Genomic DNA, 13,785 nt, shown 5'->3' on the forward strand with positions numbered 1-13,785 from the left:
TTACTAGGGTGCTAAGACCATTCACTAGAGAAAGGACAGTCTTTTCAACAAATGGTACTGGGAAAACTGGATATCCACATGCAAAGAATAAAGTTGCAAGATAAAAGTTTCAAGATGTTGAACGTGCAATGATGTCTTAGATATGACACCAAAGGCACAGGCAATCAAAGAAAAATAGACAAATTAAACTTCATGAAAATTTTAAAGGTTTGTGTATGAAAAGACACTATCAACAATATAAAAAGGCAACACACAGAATGGAAGAAAATATGTGTAGATCATGTATTTAATAAGGAATTAATATCCAGAATATATAGAAAACTCCTAAAACTCAACAATAAAAAACCCAAACAACTCAATTAAAAAATTGCGCAAAGAACTTGAGCTGCCATTTATCTAAAGAAGATATATAAATGACCAATAAGCACACAAAAAGATGCTCAACAAAACTGATCATTAGGGAAATGCAAATCAAAATTACAATGAAATACCATCTCACATCCATTAGGATGGCTACTATCAAGAAAATAGAAAATAAGTGTTGGAGAGGATGTGTAGAAATTGGTACCCTTGTATACTGTTGCTGAGAATGTAAAATGGTGCAGCCACTGTGGAAAAAATATGATGGGTTCTCAAGAAAATATTACAAATGAATTACCATATGATCCAGTAAATCCACCTCTGGATATATACTAAAAAAATTGAAAGCAGGGTCTGGAAGAGATATTTGCATACCCATGTTCATAGCAGCATTTTTCACAATAGCTAAAACAAGGAAGCAACCCAAATGTCCATCCACTGATGAATGGATAAGCAAAATGCGATATATACATATAATGGAATATTGTTTAGCCTTAAAAAGGAAGGAAATTCTGACACATTCTACAATGTGGATGAAACTTGAGGGCATTGTGCTAAGTGAAATAAACCAATTACAAAAAGACAAATACTGTATGATTCCACTTATATGAGGTATACTTAGAGGAGTCAAAATCATAGATACAGAAAGTAAAATGGTGGATGCCAGGGACTGGGGGGTGGGAATGGGAAGTTATTGTCCAATAGGTATAAAGTTTCAGTTTTGAAAGATGAGAAGAGTTCTGGAGATGGATGGTGGTGGTGGTTGCATAACTATATAAACATACTTAATATCATTGAACTGTACACTCAAAAAGTGGTTAAGATGGTAAATTTTATATTACATATATTTTACCACAATAAAAAGTGAAGAGAAAAAAAAAGGAAAGGAAGAAAAAGTAAGCAAAGGATCTGAATAGACATTTCTCCAAAGAAGATAAACAAATGGCCAATAAGCACATGAAAAGATGCTCAACCTCATTAGTCATCAAGGAGAATGAAAATCAAAACCACAATGGTATACCACTTTACATCCACTAGTATGTCTAGAATCAGAAAGTCAGACAATAACAAGTGTTGGTGATGATATAGAGGAATTGGAGCCCTTATACACTGCTGGTTGGAATGTAAAATGGTATAGCTGCTTCGGAAAACCGTCTGGCATTTCATCAGGTGACAAATTATATAGTTACCATTTGACCTAGCAATCCCACTCCTAGATATATATCCAAGAGAAATGAAACATATGTCCATGCAAAAACTTGTACGTACCATTTATAGCTGCATTATTCACAATAGCCAAGTGCCCATCAACAGACTAGTTATAAAATGTGGTATGTCCAAAAACGGAATATTATTCATCCATAAAAAGGAATGGAGTGCTGACACACATTACAGCATGGATAAGCCTTTAAAACATTATGCTAAGTGAAAGAAGTTAGTCAAAAGTCCACATATTATATAATTCTATTCATACGTATGTCCAGAATTGGATAATCTATAGAGACAGAAAATAGCTGAGTGGTTCCTAGGGCTGCGGGATGGGAGGATAGGGAGGTGATAGCTAAATGGTACAGCATGAAAATATTCCAAAATGGACGGTGATGATGGATGCATGTATCCGAGAATATACTAAAAACCACAGAATTGTACACTTCAAGTGTGTATTACGTAAATTCTGTCCCAACAGAGCTGTTTTTAAAGATCTTTATGTTTACCAGTTCATAAATAATACAAGAGACAAGAAACAAGTTAAATAATGCCACAAGAAAGCAAGGACCCAAATCACAACGTGGGAAATTCTACAGACAAATGTCCAGTTCGTCAAACAAATCAAGGTGTAGAGGGAAACAGAAAGAAAGCTGTTACAGAGTGAGAATCTTAAGAGACATAATGAAATGCATGATGTGGACCATCTATGGATTCTGATTCCAATAAACTTACTATAAAAAGAATATCTTTGAGATAATCAGGAAATTTTGAGTATGTTTAGTAATTAGTTTTGGGTTTTGTTGGCTATAACAATAACATGTTGTTGTTGTTTTAATGTCCTTATTGGTAGAGATGTGTGCTAAGGTAGTTATAGTAGGAATGATAGGAGGCCCAGGATCTGTTATGAAATACTTTGCAAAGCTCCTCTTCCCCTTCCTTTCCTCTCCTTTTCCTTCCTAAGCGAACAAAAAGTCCAAATGCCAAGAAGACAGGTATCTGTGCTGTGGGGGTCATGTAGCCACAATGGCCCCAAATGGCATCCCGGAGTGCGGGCAGAGTGGGTGTGCCCAAGGGCTGGACGGACGGATGGACTGGCACAGGGTGTCAGAAGCATCCATGCCAAGGAGAAGGTTGGGCAGCCCACTATGGAAGTCACAGCCAAGGAGGGGGAGGGCGTGTATGTAGAAGGATCGAGCAGTGTGGGTATCAAAACATGAACAGGGTGAGGAGGGAACCCACATGGGGAACAGTTGGGCAGAGGAGTCGAAATCCAGGCTTGCTGAGGAAGGTTTCCACATACAAGGAAGTTCATCAAATAGGGAAAAACATTAAGAATAATGGGAGTCAGGTTTCTCATTGTTGGAGAAGGGAGTCCCTTATTTGTTACAGCAGCACAGGCTAGACTGACTGGTACAAAGGGAACTTCAAAATAACAACAGGGCTTTATTAAGTGGAGGGGTCGGAGTGGGGGGGCTTTTTGTTTTCTTAATTACCCTGAGAAGAAAATAAAACCCTAATAAATGTGGATGTTGGATGGTTGTCATTGTTTGGTGAGCTTAGGAATGCAAAAGCCCCTGTACACGCTCTCAAACATGCCAGTAACCTGAGACCACGTTAATGAAGCCCATGGAATACCCAGCAACGTGCGGCAGTAGCTCGTTCAAATGCAAGCACAGGGCCCACATCACTTTGCTGGCCCTTCAAGGCCAAAGTGATGAATCAATGATAAATGACTCAGGGAATAATTTTAGACACAGAGGGCTGACTAAATGATTCTGAAAGATGTTGAAAAGAAAAAAAGGTGCACCAGACTCCATATCTAAGGCTGTTCCTACAGACCCACTCTCCGGCTTCTTTCCAGCTGCTGTTATCTAGGGTCAGTAGCCTCAGCACCTCTGCAGGAGCTCAGAAGCCCTGCCACAGTGATTCTTGTCACCCACATTTCCAGCACCCCCAGGCGCCCTCGTCTTGAACAATCAGTGCACAGTGGGAAGGCACATAGGTTGGTATACTCTGGAGTAAATTTAGACGTAGAACTGTTTTGCATCCTGATTTATCTGAGTAATCTGTTCTGCCAAGTTTCCGCCTTTATAGTCAGGGACCAACCAATTACCATGAAAATCAGATGAATAAATATTGAAGAGAATGTGTTCATCGTCTATTTTGGTGTCCTCACAGCAAGGAAGTGACATTACGTTTTTAATTAAGTCTTTCATTTCCATTTTCTTTTTCAGCTAAATCTGTCCTCCATAAGATCAATTAAGCTAGATAATCAGATCCAACAAAAAGCCCCCCAAAAGAACAGTTATTAGTAGGTGTGATTTACAGATTTTCCCAACCATACTGCAAATTTCTCCTCCAAAATTAAAGCTGTAGAGACAGCACAGCTTGGGGTGTTTGGGCTTGCTCAGACACCTGGTCTAACTTCATGTCCTCCTTGTCTTCTACATTATCTTGATACTGGTTCATGAATGTATAATATATTAGTAGTAGTACGTATCTTTTGTAAATCATCTTTTTGTCTATAAGGACTGAGTGAACAAAAATATTAATCATCTTTGATCTATAAGAGGGTATAATTTAGCTAAATTTTAACTTTAAAAAAATACCTAAAATTTTCAACTGAAATATTTATATTCTCATAGGATTTCTACTTCCCTCCTATTTTCCTTTAGATAACTACAACTAATTTAATAGGCAGCCAATTCAAATGGAAAGAACTCTGGACTGAGTCTGTGTAGAAAATCTCATTTGTGACCCCAGGTCACCTTCTTTGGTCCTCAACCTCCTAACCTGAAAAAGCCTGAGATTGATTTATGTATTCAGTTGTCTAATGCTTATTGAACACCAGCTATGTGCCAGGCACTATTCTAGATGGTGGGAAATACTGCAATGAGCAAGACAGCTACCCTCATGGAGATTATAGTCTAGTGGGGGAAACGAAATAATAAACAAATTAGCAAATAAACGAGTACTTGTTTGTGATAAGTGCTTAAGGGTAAAAATAAATCAAGGTAAAGAAATAGGGGGTATCTAGGGGATTCTATTTGAGGTAAAATGGTGGGGGAAGTCTCCTCTGACCTGAGTAAGCCTAGATCATTGTAAGAGGTGTGTATAACCACATAATCTTGACACGCAAACCAGACGAGCACACACAAGCGAAGGAAGCAAAGACAGTGAAGACAGATTTCTCTTATGAACCTTTTTCAGGTGAAAAAATCCCAAAGGAAATATTAGGACTCCAAATCCATGATTACTATGTCAAGACCAAACAGGGTTTATGCCAGGATGCAACATCAGAAAAATCTACCTGTGTAATTTCCCACATGAATGGACTTTAGGGAAAAAATCATGGTATTATCTCAAAAGCTGCTGAAGAAGCATTTGATAAAGTTCAATACCTATACATGATAAAAGCAGTTGGGCAATTAATATGTATCAATAGGTAATGAGAGCAGAGATTGCCCTTTTAACTGGCTCATGGACATATCCCAGGTGCCAGAAATAATGCCTGGATTAGTAGTCATCCAGTACACATTTGTTGAGTGAATGAATGAATGAAGTCTTTTAGGTTGATAAGGACATCTTCCAAAAGCTTACATCATCCTTAAGGGAACAAAACCTCAAACATTCCTTCAGGTTAGAAACTGAACAAGGGCGCCCTCTCCTGGCCAATGCTCAAAGGTGCCCTCTAAGGTCTGGGATTGGAAGGCAGGCGAAAAAACTGTCAGTGTTTGCAATGGCAATGACCGCGGGTCCAGTAAAACGACCACAATCAGCAAAATTTCCAGGCTCAAGGTCACACTACTTTCCTCTCCCTGCAGCAACAGCTACTGAGAAAAAGTGATCAAAAATAATATACCACTTACAACAGGAACTAAAACTAGACACCCTAGGAAATAACCTAACAATGGAAACAGAAGAACTTTCTGGAGAGAATTTTAAAATTCTAACAAAAGACATCTTAAAACTAAATAAGTGGAGACATGCCATGTTCATGGAGGTGATGATTTAATATTGAAAAGTGTCAGCTGGCCCCAAATTAATCTGTAAATTCAGTGCAAGTCCTATCGAAACCCCAGCATGTATTTTTGGTGACTTGATAAACTGAATCTAAAATCAGAACAAAGAATAAAGGTCTGAGAACAGCTAAGACAACTTATAAAAAGGAGACTCAAGAGGAAGGACGCACACCACCAGATATTAAGACAGTTTAAAGCCGTAACGACTAAAGCTGTATGGAACTTGCACAAGGAACAAGACGGTCAAATCAGTAGAACAAAACTGAGTCCAGAAACAGACCCATGACACAGAGACTTAGTGTGTAATAGAAGAAGCATCACTACCACAGAGAAAAGATGAATTATTTGGTAAATTGTGACGGGAGAATTGGCTCACTACATGGCGATTTTTAAAGTGTTGGGTCCTATCTTATATCATCTTCCAAAGTAACTTCAGTTGGAATTGAAAGGTAAATGTGAAAGATAAACAATAAAGCTAGTAGGAGAAAATATAGAGTACCGTACATCTGTGATTTGTAGGTGAGAAACCTTTTAAAACTCAAAACTATAAACCATAAAGGGGAAAATTGATGGATTCAGCTACATTCCCCCAAAAAAAGACTTTTATCTGATGAAGAATGTCACAGACAAAACTATCTGATAGGTGAAGATGTGGGAGAGTACATATGGAGATTCTATTGCTGGAATAAACTCAAGAAAACCCCCAATAAGAAGATTAAAAGAGAAACATGGGGGAAAGATAGGAACATAAAATTTATGGAGAAACCTAAAGTGCAATCAAAGAATTGTACAGCAAACAATGAGACATCACTTCACTCCCCACCCGCACCAGATTAGCAAAACTAGATAGAGAAGGGGTGGGTGTGGGACCCTCACACTCTGCTGCTGTGCATGTCAGTAGCCCAGCCATTCTGGAAGCAGATGCAACCCCTGATGACATTAAATGTATGTACATCCTGTGATCAAACACTCCTGGGATATGCCCCAGAGAGACCATCCCAGGTGCAGGGGAAACAGGCACGAGGTTTGCAGCACCTTCAGTTTTTCAATCCTTCACAAGAGAGCTCAGGAAGTGATGTGCAGACGGTGTATCCAGTGAGCCCCAGATGGCTCACCCAAGTAACAATTCAGTAGACGGAAGGCACCACTGACATCTTAAAAACATGTACCAAAGGGAAAAAGAAAGAAATGATTTGTGGAATAACATCATGTTTGCAAATTTCTGAAACACACAAACACAAAATTATGTATTTTCCCTGGTGTGCATATATGTAAAAAAAATCCACACAATGAAAGAAGGTGAATTGGATATATGGGGAATGGTTGCCCAGCTAGAGAGTGGAAGAGAAGAGAAGGTGCAGAGGTCTAGGGAGCTGAGGTGTGCAGGCAACTTAGTCTAGACACCTGAGGCAACAAATCCATCTCAGGTAACACCGCCTCTTTCCCCAAACACACACAGTTAAATTGTGTCCAAGTCCAACTGAAGACTGTCTTCATCCCTACCTGTCAATCAAAAAATGCAATGTCCTTCATAGAGAACAGACTTGTGGTTGCCAAGGGGAAGGGGAGGTTGGGGAGGAAAGGATTAGAAGTTTGGGTTTAGCAGATGCAAGCTATTATATATAGAATGGATAAACAGCAAGGTCCTACTGTATAGCACAGGGAACTATATTCAATATCCTGTGATAAATCATAATGGAAAAGAATATGAAAAAGAATATATATATATATATGTATAAGTCACTTTGCTGTCCAGCAGAAATTAACACAACATTGTAAATCAACTACACTTCAATAAAATTTTTTAAAAACTCAATGTTCTTAACCACTATTGAGATAACTCTACCTGCTGCTTTGTTTTCACTGGATAAAAAAATTTTAAACAACAATCCTGGAATTTACTCAATGGTTAGGCTAAGGTAACTACATTTATTAAACTTAGTACTTCTTGGACTGTGCCAGGGTGAAGTCAAATTTATTTATTGACTGAAAGACGGTATATTCAGTCAATCCCACAGAATTATTCAGACACAACTGTACTGCCAGGAAGAGCCAAAATCACTGCCATGAGGTATTACTTCTCTGGGTGGGAAAGCAAGAGACTAATTAATAGGAGGCTTACTTACTGCTTCATCACATTTTATAACCTGCAAATAAAAACTGATGATTCAACTTGTAGAGATATTTGAGGTAAATATTAAAAGCCCAGGAGCCCTGTACTTCTTTGTCCACTATGAACGTATTTGGAAGGAAAACTTTCTCAGTTTTTGTACTAATTTTAAAGAACATGAGAATTAAGGCTTTCAACCTGGGCCCTGGGGATTTCCAAGTTTTATAACTAGCACAGGTGGCCCTGACCATGGGCTCCTGTAGCCTGGCTCTGGCCTGAAAGCATAAGTCCTCTGGGCCTGGTCTCCAGGGTCCTGGAGGAGTGACCGTCAGGACTCAGCAGGCATATGTGAGTAGAGGAGGGAAAGTGGTCCCCGGTGCAGTGGCCCAGGGTAGACTGTCGGAGGGAGGTTGGCCAGTGCAGGCCACACTCTGCCCTGCGCTCACCGTGCCTTCCGGGTCCACGAGCAGCAGGTGCTTGGCCTGGCCGTTGTGCATGCCAGTAAGGACAAAGGAGCCTGGGTTGGTGGTGCTCTTCCTGACCAGGAAGTCTCCATCTCTCTTCAGTAGCCCCTCTGCCTCCTTCCTGCTCATCTCCCCTTGGTACCAAGGCTCTGCTTTCAGCTCTTCCAGCATCTTGGCATCCGGGGCTCCGGGTGAGATGGGGCTGATGCACTCCACGGAGGCTGCCTTGCTCAACACAGGCCCCAAGGACTGGTTCTTGAGAGCATCTTCAAAAGGTTCTGCCAACAACATTTGCCAGCAACACGTCAATCCCAAGGAGAACAAATGATAAACAGTACAATGTGAGGGCTGGAAATGCAAAGGCAACTTCTACCAGAAAAAAAGAAGTAGAGAAAAATGACTGGCTGGTAATACAACAAGACTCATCATAACACGTATTTGAAAGCAAAGCCCAAATCTTGGCATGACTCATTCCGATGAGTCTGCTTTCCCAAGACAGCTGGGCATTGCGTCTTGTGCCAAAGACTCAAGCACACCCTTTGCCTCACTAGTTAGAATGACTTCATTTTTGCACGCTGCAAGAGGCCATGCATACTACATGCCATCTACTTTCTCTGGAACATTGGCTAGCCTCTTCAACAAATGTGTTCTCTTCTGAATAAAAACCTGCCGATACCAAAGAAAATACACAAAGGAACAGACAAGTTGCAAGGTTTTGATTTCATGCAAAACTGAAACCCAGCCCAACAAATGTTTCTTTCAAAATTTTTGTATTAGGTGAATTCTTAAAAGAGAAGAAAACTGACATTTATTGGGTGCCTTTTGTGTGACTTGCCCCAGGCTAGGAGCTCTACCTCCCCTTGACCTTCACTTGTTTCCCTGAAGAAAAACGCTCTTCTGTGAGTGTTTGAGATTGAGCTTGACTTTATGCCCTTCAGAACATACTTCTCTTCTCACTGCAGGCCATGACTCTAACAGCAACAAATATCAGTGGTAAGAGAAGTCACCAGGCTCATCTAATTAAATCTCAATGTTCGATTTTCAAACAAGGCAATATGTACAACAGCACTCTGAAAAATGCCCACAGTGCCACACAAGTGTAAGGTGTTGTGATGATTATTTAGGACCCCACTGCCAACCTGCTACAATGCAAGCACCACAAGAACAAGAATGGTTCTCTCCTGGGCACAGCTACATCCCTCTAGTCCAACACTGTTCCTGGGACATAATTTGTCCCCATAAATATTCAGTGAGTGCTGTAAAATCAGACCAGTTTGCTAAATGTTGGTAGAGAATGGGCAGAAGTGAAGTGAATAAATGAAACCAAAACTAAATCATTTTGACACTTGTTAAATGATTTACAGATATGGGACAAAAAAGAGGTTAAAACTATGGGCTAAAATTATGTTCGTAGATTTTCTCTTTTTATTCTACTTTTTCCCTGATTACCTGGAGTAGTTGAAAATTTGTATTCTGTTTCTGTACCATCACCATCATCACCACCATCACCATCACCACAGCATCCTCATCACCATCATGATCACCGTCACCTCAGCCCCACCACTAGCATCAACATCATCACCATCACTATCAACATCATCATCACCATCATCATCATCACCAACACCACTATCACCATCTTATCATTATTATCACCTTCATTACCACCATTACCATCATCACCATCACCATATCATTACCCTCATCACCATCACCACCATCACCATCACCACAATCATCAGCATCACCACCACCATCAGTACCATTACCATCACTATCAGCACCACTACCACCGTCATTATTTAGCTATAGTGGTTCAAGATAAACACAGAGTGCTAGGTCTATTTTTCCATACTTTTCAATAGATACTAGTCTCTCCAGGGCTCTTTATACTTTCGGTTTCCCCTTCTCTAGTTTTGGGAGTAGGAGTAGAAATCGATGGATGAAAAAAGGGAGGTCTGGCTTTCATTTTTCCCATCTCAAACCCCAGCCCAATCTAACTCTCCTCAGGCTCTGGGGCCAGGAGTCACTGGTATATTGACTAAATTAAACAGTGAAAATTGTCTGACCATAAATACAACTACTAAACTGAAGTTGGGAGATATCGTTACAACTGGAGCTACCACTTTGCTCTGCATCTTGAGAAGTTGCTTCATACCTCCTAGGCTATTGCCACATTTTTTTAAATGAAGAGATTGGATTAGATGATTCTACAGTTCTTCTGGCTCTGGTGATTTTTAAAATCAGAATGGGAGTCCAGTGTCCCATTCTGGGGAAAAATAGACTTTTGTTGTCATGGTGCAGCCTGTTTATAAAAGCACTCAGCCCTGTCCTCACCCACATGCAATACCAGGTACGTATTGTATGTGGTGAACCAGCAGTGAAGTTACCAAACCTCTAGGGTTCTCTGTTTCCTCCTCTATAAAATGGTAATAATAATAATATCTACCCGTAGGACTATTGCAAAAATTAAATAAAATAATAAGCACCTAGCCATGTGGTAGAAACTCACTAAGTGCTAGTCTCCTCTCCCTCGCTCTTCAGCCTGTAAAATTCTCAAGGAAATTGAAAAAGAAATTTGGGGATGAAAAGCTGTTTGTGAGCTTGGGAAGCTCTTTCAAAATTCCTTAACAACAATTTACACTTTCATTAATCAGTTCACGGATGATTTATTTTTCCCAATCTATATGCCAAACAGAGGTCCATGGTACACATCATACTACAGTGCAATCAACAGTAGTTTGGGGTTATCTTCTTATCCCGTTTTATTTTTCATCAGAGTACCTGTCACTACCTGTAACACATGGTGGTTATTTAAACTTCATGAGAGTAGGGACTTTGTCTATTTTGTTTTCCTGTATATCCCCAGTAAGTAGACTAGTATTTGACACATGGTAGGTGTTCAGTGGAGAGGAAGAAGGGGAGAGAGAAAGAGAAAAAGTGAGAGGGAAAGTGAGTGTGTGTAGGCAAACAAGAAGGTATATTACAATTTCTTGCTTATATGTTAGTCTTGTTCAACAGACTAAGAGCTCTATGAAAACAGCGGCCAAGCCATTTCATCTTGGCATCCTTAAAACTGATATAGTATTTGGCACACAATATCTAATTAATACCTAAGTGAATAAATAAATGAATGCATTTATGTATATCATTTGTCTCAATACAACCTTCAAGAGCAAAGTCAATTATAAAACGGGGGTGGGGGGACTTCCCTGGTGGTCCAGTGGTTAAGAATCCGCCTTCCAATTCAGGAAACGCGGGTTCGATCCCTGGTCGGGGAACTAAGATCCCACATGCCGCGGGGCAGCTAAGCCTGCGTGCCGCAACTACTGAGCCCGTGTGCTCTGCAGCCCGTATGCCACAACTGGAGAGAAATCCGCATGCCACCACAAAGATCCCATGTGCTGCAACTAAGGCCCAACACAGCCAAATAAATTAATTAATTAAATAAAAAAAAAAGAGGGGGAAGCTGCTTTGCCTCTGGACTGCAGAGAAGGTTGTAATTCCAATGCAGGGGTTGGCCAAGTTCAAAGCCTTGAAAAGCTCAAGCATAACCCAGAAAAATACAGCTAATCAGCGTCATTAATCAAAACCCCACTAGAAGAAAATTCAGTAATTGCACAGATTTCAAACCAAAGACAATGTAAAAAAACAGCCTCAAAAGAGAAAAATCCAGTGGCAAATGGAAACCCACTCATGTCAAAGAGGTCCTTCCGTGGGCTGCTTTCTGCACTGCTGCCCGCGGCCAGCCCAGCCTGCAGCGGGATACACTGGGTGTTGACATAGGTGGGGGCTTCTCCCGTAGGGGCCACATGCGATTTCCTTTCCGGCATGCTGTAGATGTCCAAAGACCCTGCAACAAGAAAACAGCCCTCTTTTCTCTTCTGATCGTAACGTTATTCATGTTAAGCTACCCAGTGATTCACAGAAAAGTTCCTTTAGCCCATTCATAAGAAGATCCTTCTTTCAGATGCCCATCCGTTAAATCTCCTCTCTGACCCTCTCACACCCTGTTGTACTCTGCTAGGATGCTCTCCACTCCTTCCTGTCAAAATGGGACCTACTGGCCCAGGATGATGGACGCCGTGAAGGTTAGGAGCCTTACCAAGACCCTAGGCACCTCTGACCCAGGCTGGGGGGAGCGGGCGGGGGGGGCCACACCTGCTGCAGAAGCTGCCTCGGCCTCCTCATCCCCTTTACAAAGGCCTGAGATCAAAATAACTGAGCAGAAGAACAGCGGGCCTTATTTTCATTGCTCTTTTTTTAAGTGTAGGGGAATGCTTCGTATCTTAACTCCATTAGAAATGCAATGCAAGTGCTGTGACCCCATTTTATTAGAAAGTTACTTCCTAATGAATGAGGCACCTTCCTTATAAAACAGAGTCAGGCTTGTGCCTTCATGGGACTTCCCAACCGGACCAAGACTCTGTCAAGGCAGGGTCAGGCTGTCCCTGTTCTTGTTGCCTGAGGCGAATGAAGGGTGTTGCCCTGCTTGAGCCACTATCCGATTCTTTGTACGGGATCGCTGTTTCTAACAGGCTTCCACAGACACTCTCAAGATCGCCTTGGGCCTGGAGAGAGGTCACAGAAAAACTCAAAAAAATCTCGTGGGCTGTGGAAGTCGGCTCAATCCAGCTGGCAAGAGTGGGTTCAGGGCTTTTGAAGAAGCTTTCCCAAGAGCCCACTGAAGGACTTCTGGCAGCACCACTGCCTCTGGCCTGTAAGCGTGAGAATGCAGGTGTCCTGCGAAAACCCCTTCTCTGGGTAGCATCTCCACAAATTCCTGAGCTCTGTCTACTCCTCTCCCTGGATGTGGTATCTATGCGTCACTGGTCGTTCCTGCGCTACGAGTCCTGGCTTAGTGATGACTCTCTGCCGTTCAGACGTCTGTATGAACTGCAGACAGCTCAGTCTGTAAAAAGAACTTTACAAACTAATCTTTAAAAAGATCAAAAGCCCAGTGAATAAGCTGCTGACGACGGCCCTTTCCCACTTCAGACATTGGCAGGTGCTGAGTCGGGGGCAGGGAGACACACCCTCCCTGGTGTTGGTACCCAGAGTTCAGTTTCATTTAGGGGAAATGGCTGCTAGCAGATCAATAAGGAATATTTGTATTTGTTCTATGGAAAAGATATTTATTGTTTACAAATAAGAACTTGAAATTTATTTATTCTCTTTACACAAGAACTTGTGTAAGGCTCATTTTTGCCCTGGTGAACTTCTTACATTGTCTGCTCTTGATCTGGCTGGAATAACTTGAATGTAAAAAAAGACCTCATTTTCAAATAAACCTGATGAATTTTCAATAGAGTAAATATCTCATGTAAGTAATGTGTCTCCTTTTGTCTTTAGGAGTTATATGTCTATGTACACAATTGCTGTATAATACTTTTTAAATGTATATAGAACAAAGATGAAAAATGTTTAAAAAAAGTGCCTCCGGCAAAGTTATAACTTTCATGTGCTATTTGCATCCTATTCTGAGATAGAGCCATGTGGTGTACTGACTGGGTTTTATGGATTATTGGCTAGGCAGTATGGATGGGTCACCTTTCAGCTGGGGCAGGCAAGACATGAAATTCTTTCATCAGGGGGAAATTTTAAAAATATATTGTCAATT

At 41.0% G+C, this 13,785-nt stretch overlaps 1 protein-coding gene across 2 annotated transcripts in view; it reads right to left on the bottom strand.

The window, feature by feature from the left end:
- The window catches only part of SHC3 (SHC adaptor protein 3), a 145,759-nt gene that overhangs the window by 19,017 nt on the left and 112,957 nt on the right, over window positions 1-13,785 (bottom strand). For both annotated transcript variants that reach the window (XM_036854312.1, XM_036854311.1), the window contains exons 10-11: window positions 11,860-12,018; window positions 8,148-8,443 (exon numbers count right to left, since the gene is read on the bottom strand). In XM_036854312.1, the coding sequence (XP_036710207.1) occupies window positions 8,148-8,443; window positions 11,860-12,018 (455 nt within the window). The remainder of the gene's footprint in view (window positions 1-8,147; window positions 8,444-11,859; window positions 12,019-13,785) is intronic.

Source organism: Balaenoptera musculus, chromosome 6, assembly GCF_009873245.2.
Source record: "Balaenoptera musculus isolate JJ_BM4_2016_0621 chromosome 6, mBalMus1.pri.v3, whole genome shotgun sequence".
In the NCBI taxonomy this organism is placed as follows: domain Eukaryota; kingdom Metazoa; phylum Chordata; class Mammalia; order Artiodactyla; family Balaenopteridae; genus Balaenoptera; species Balaenoptera musculus.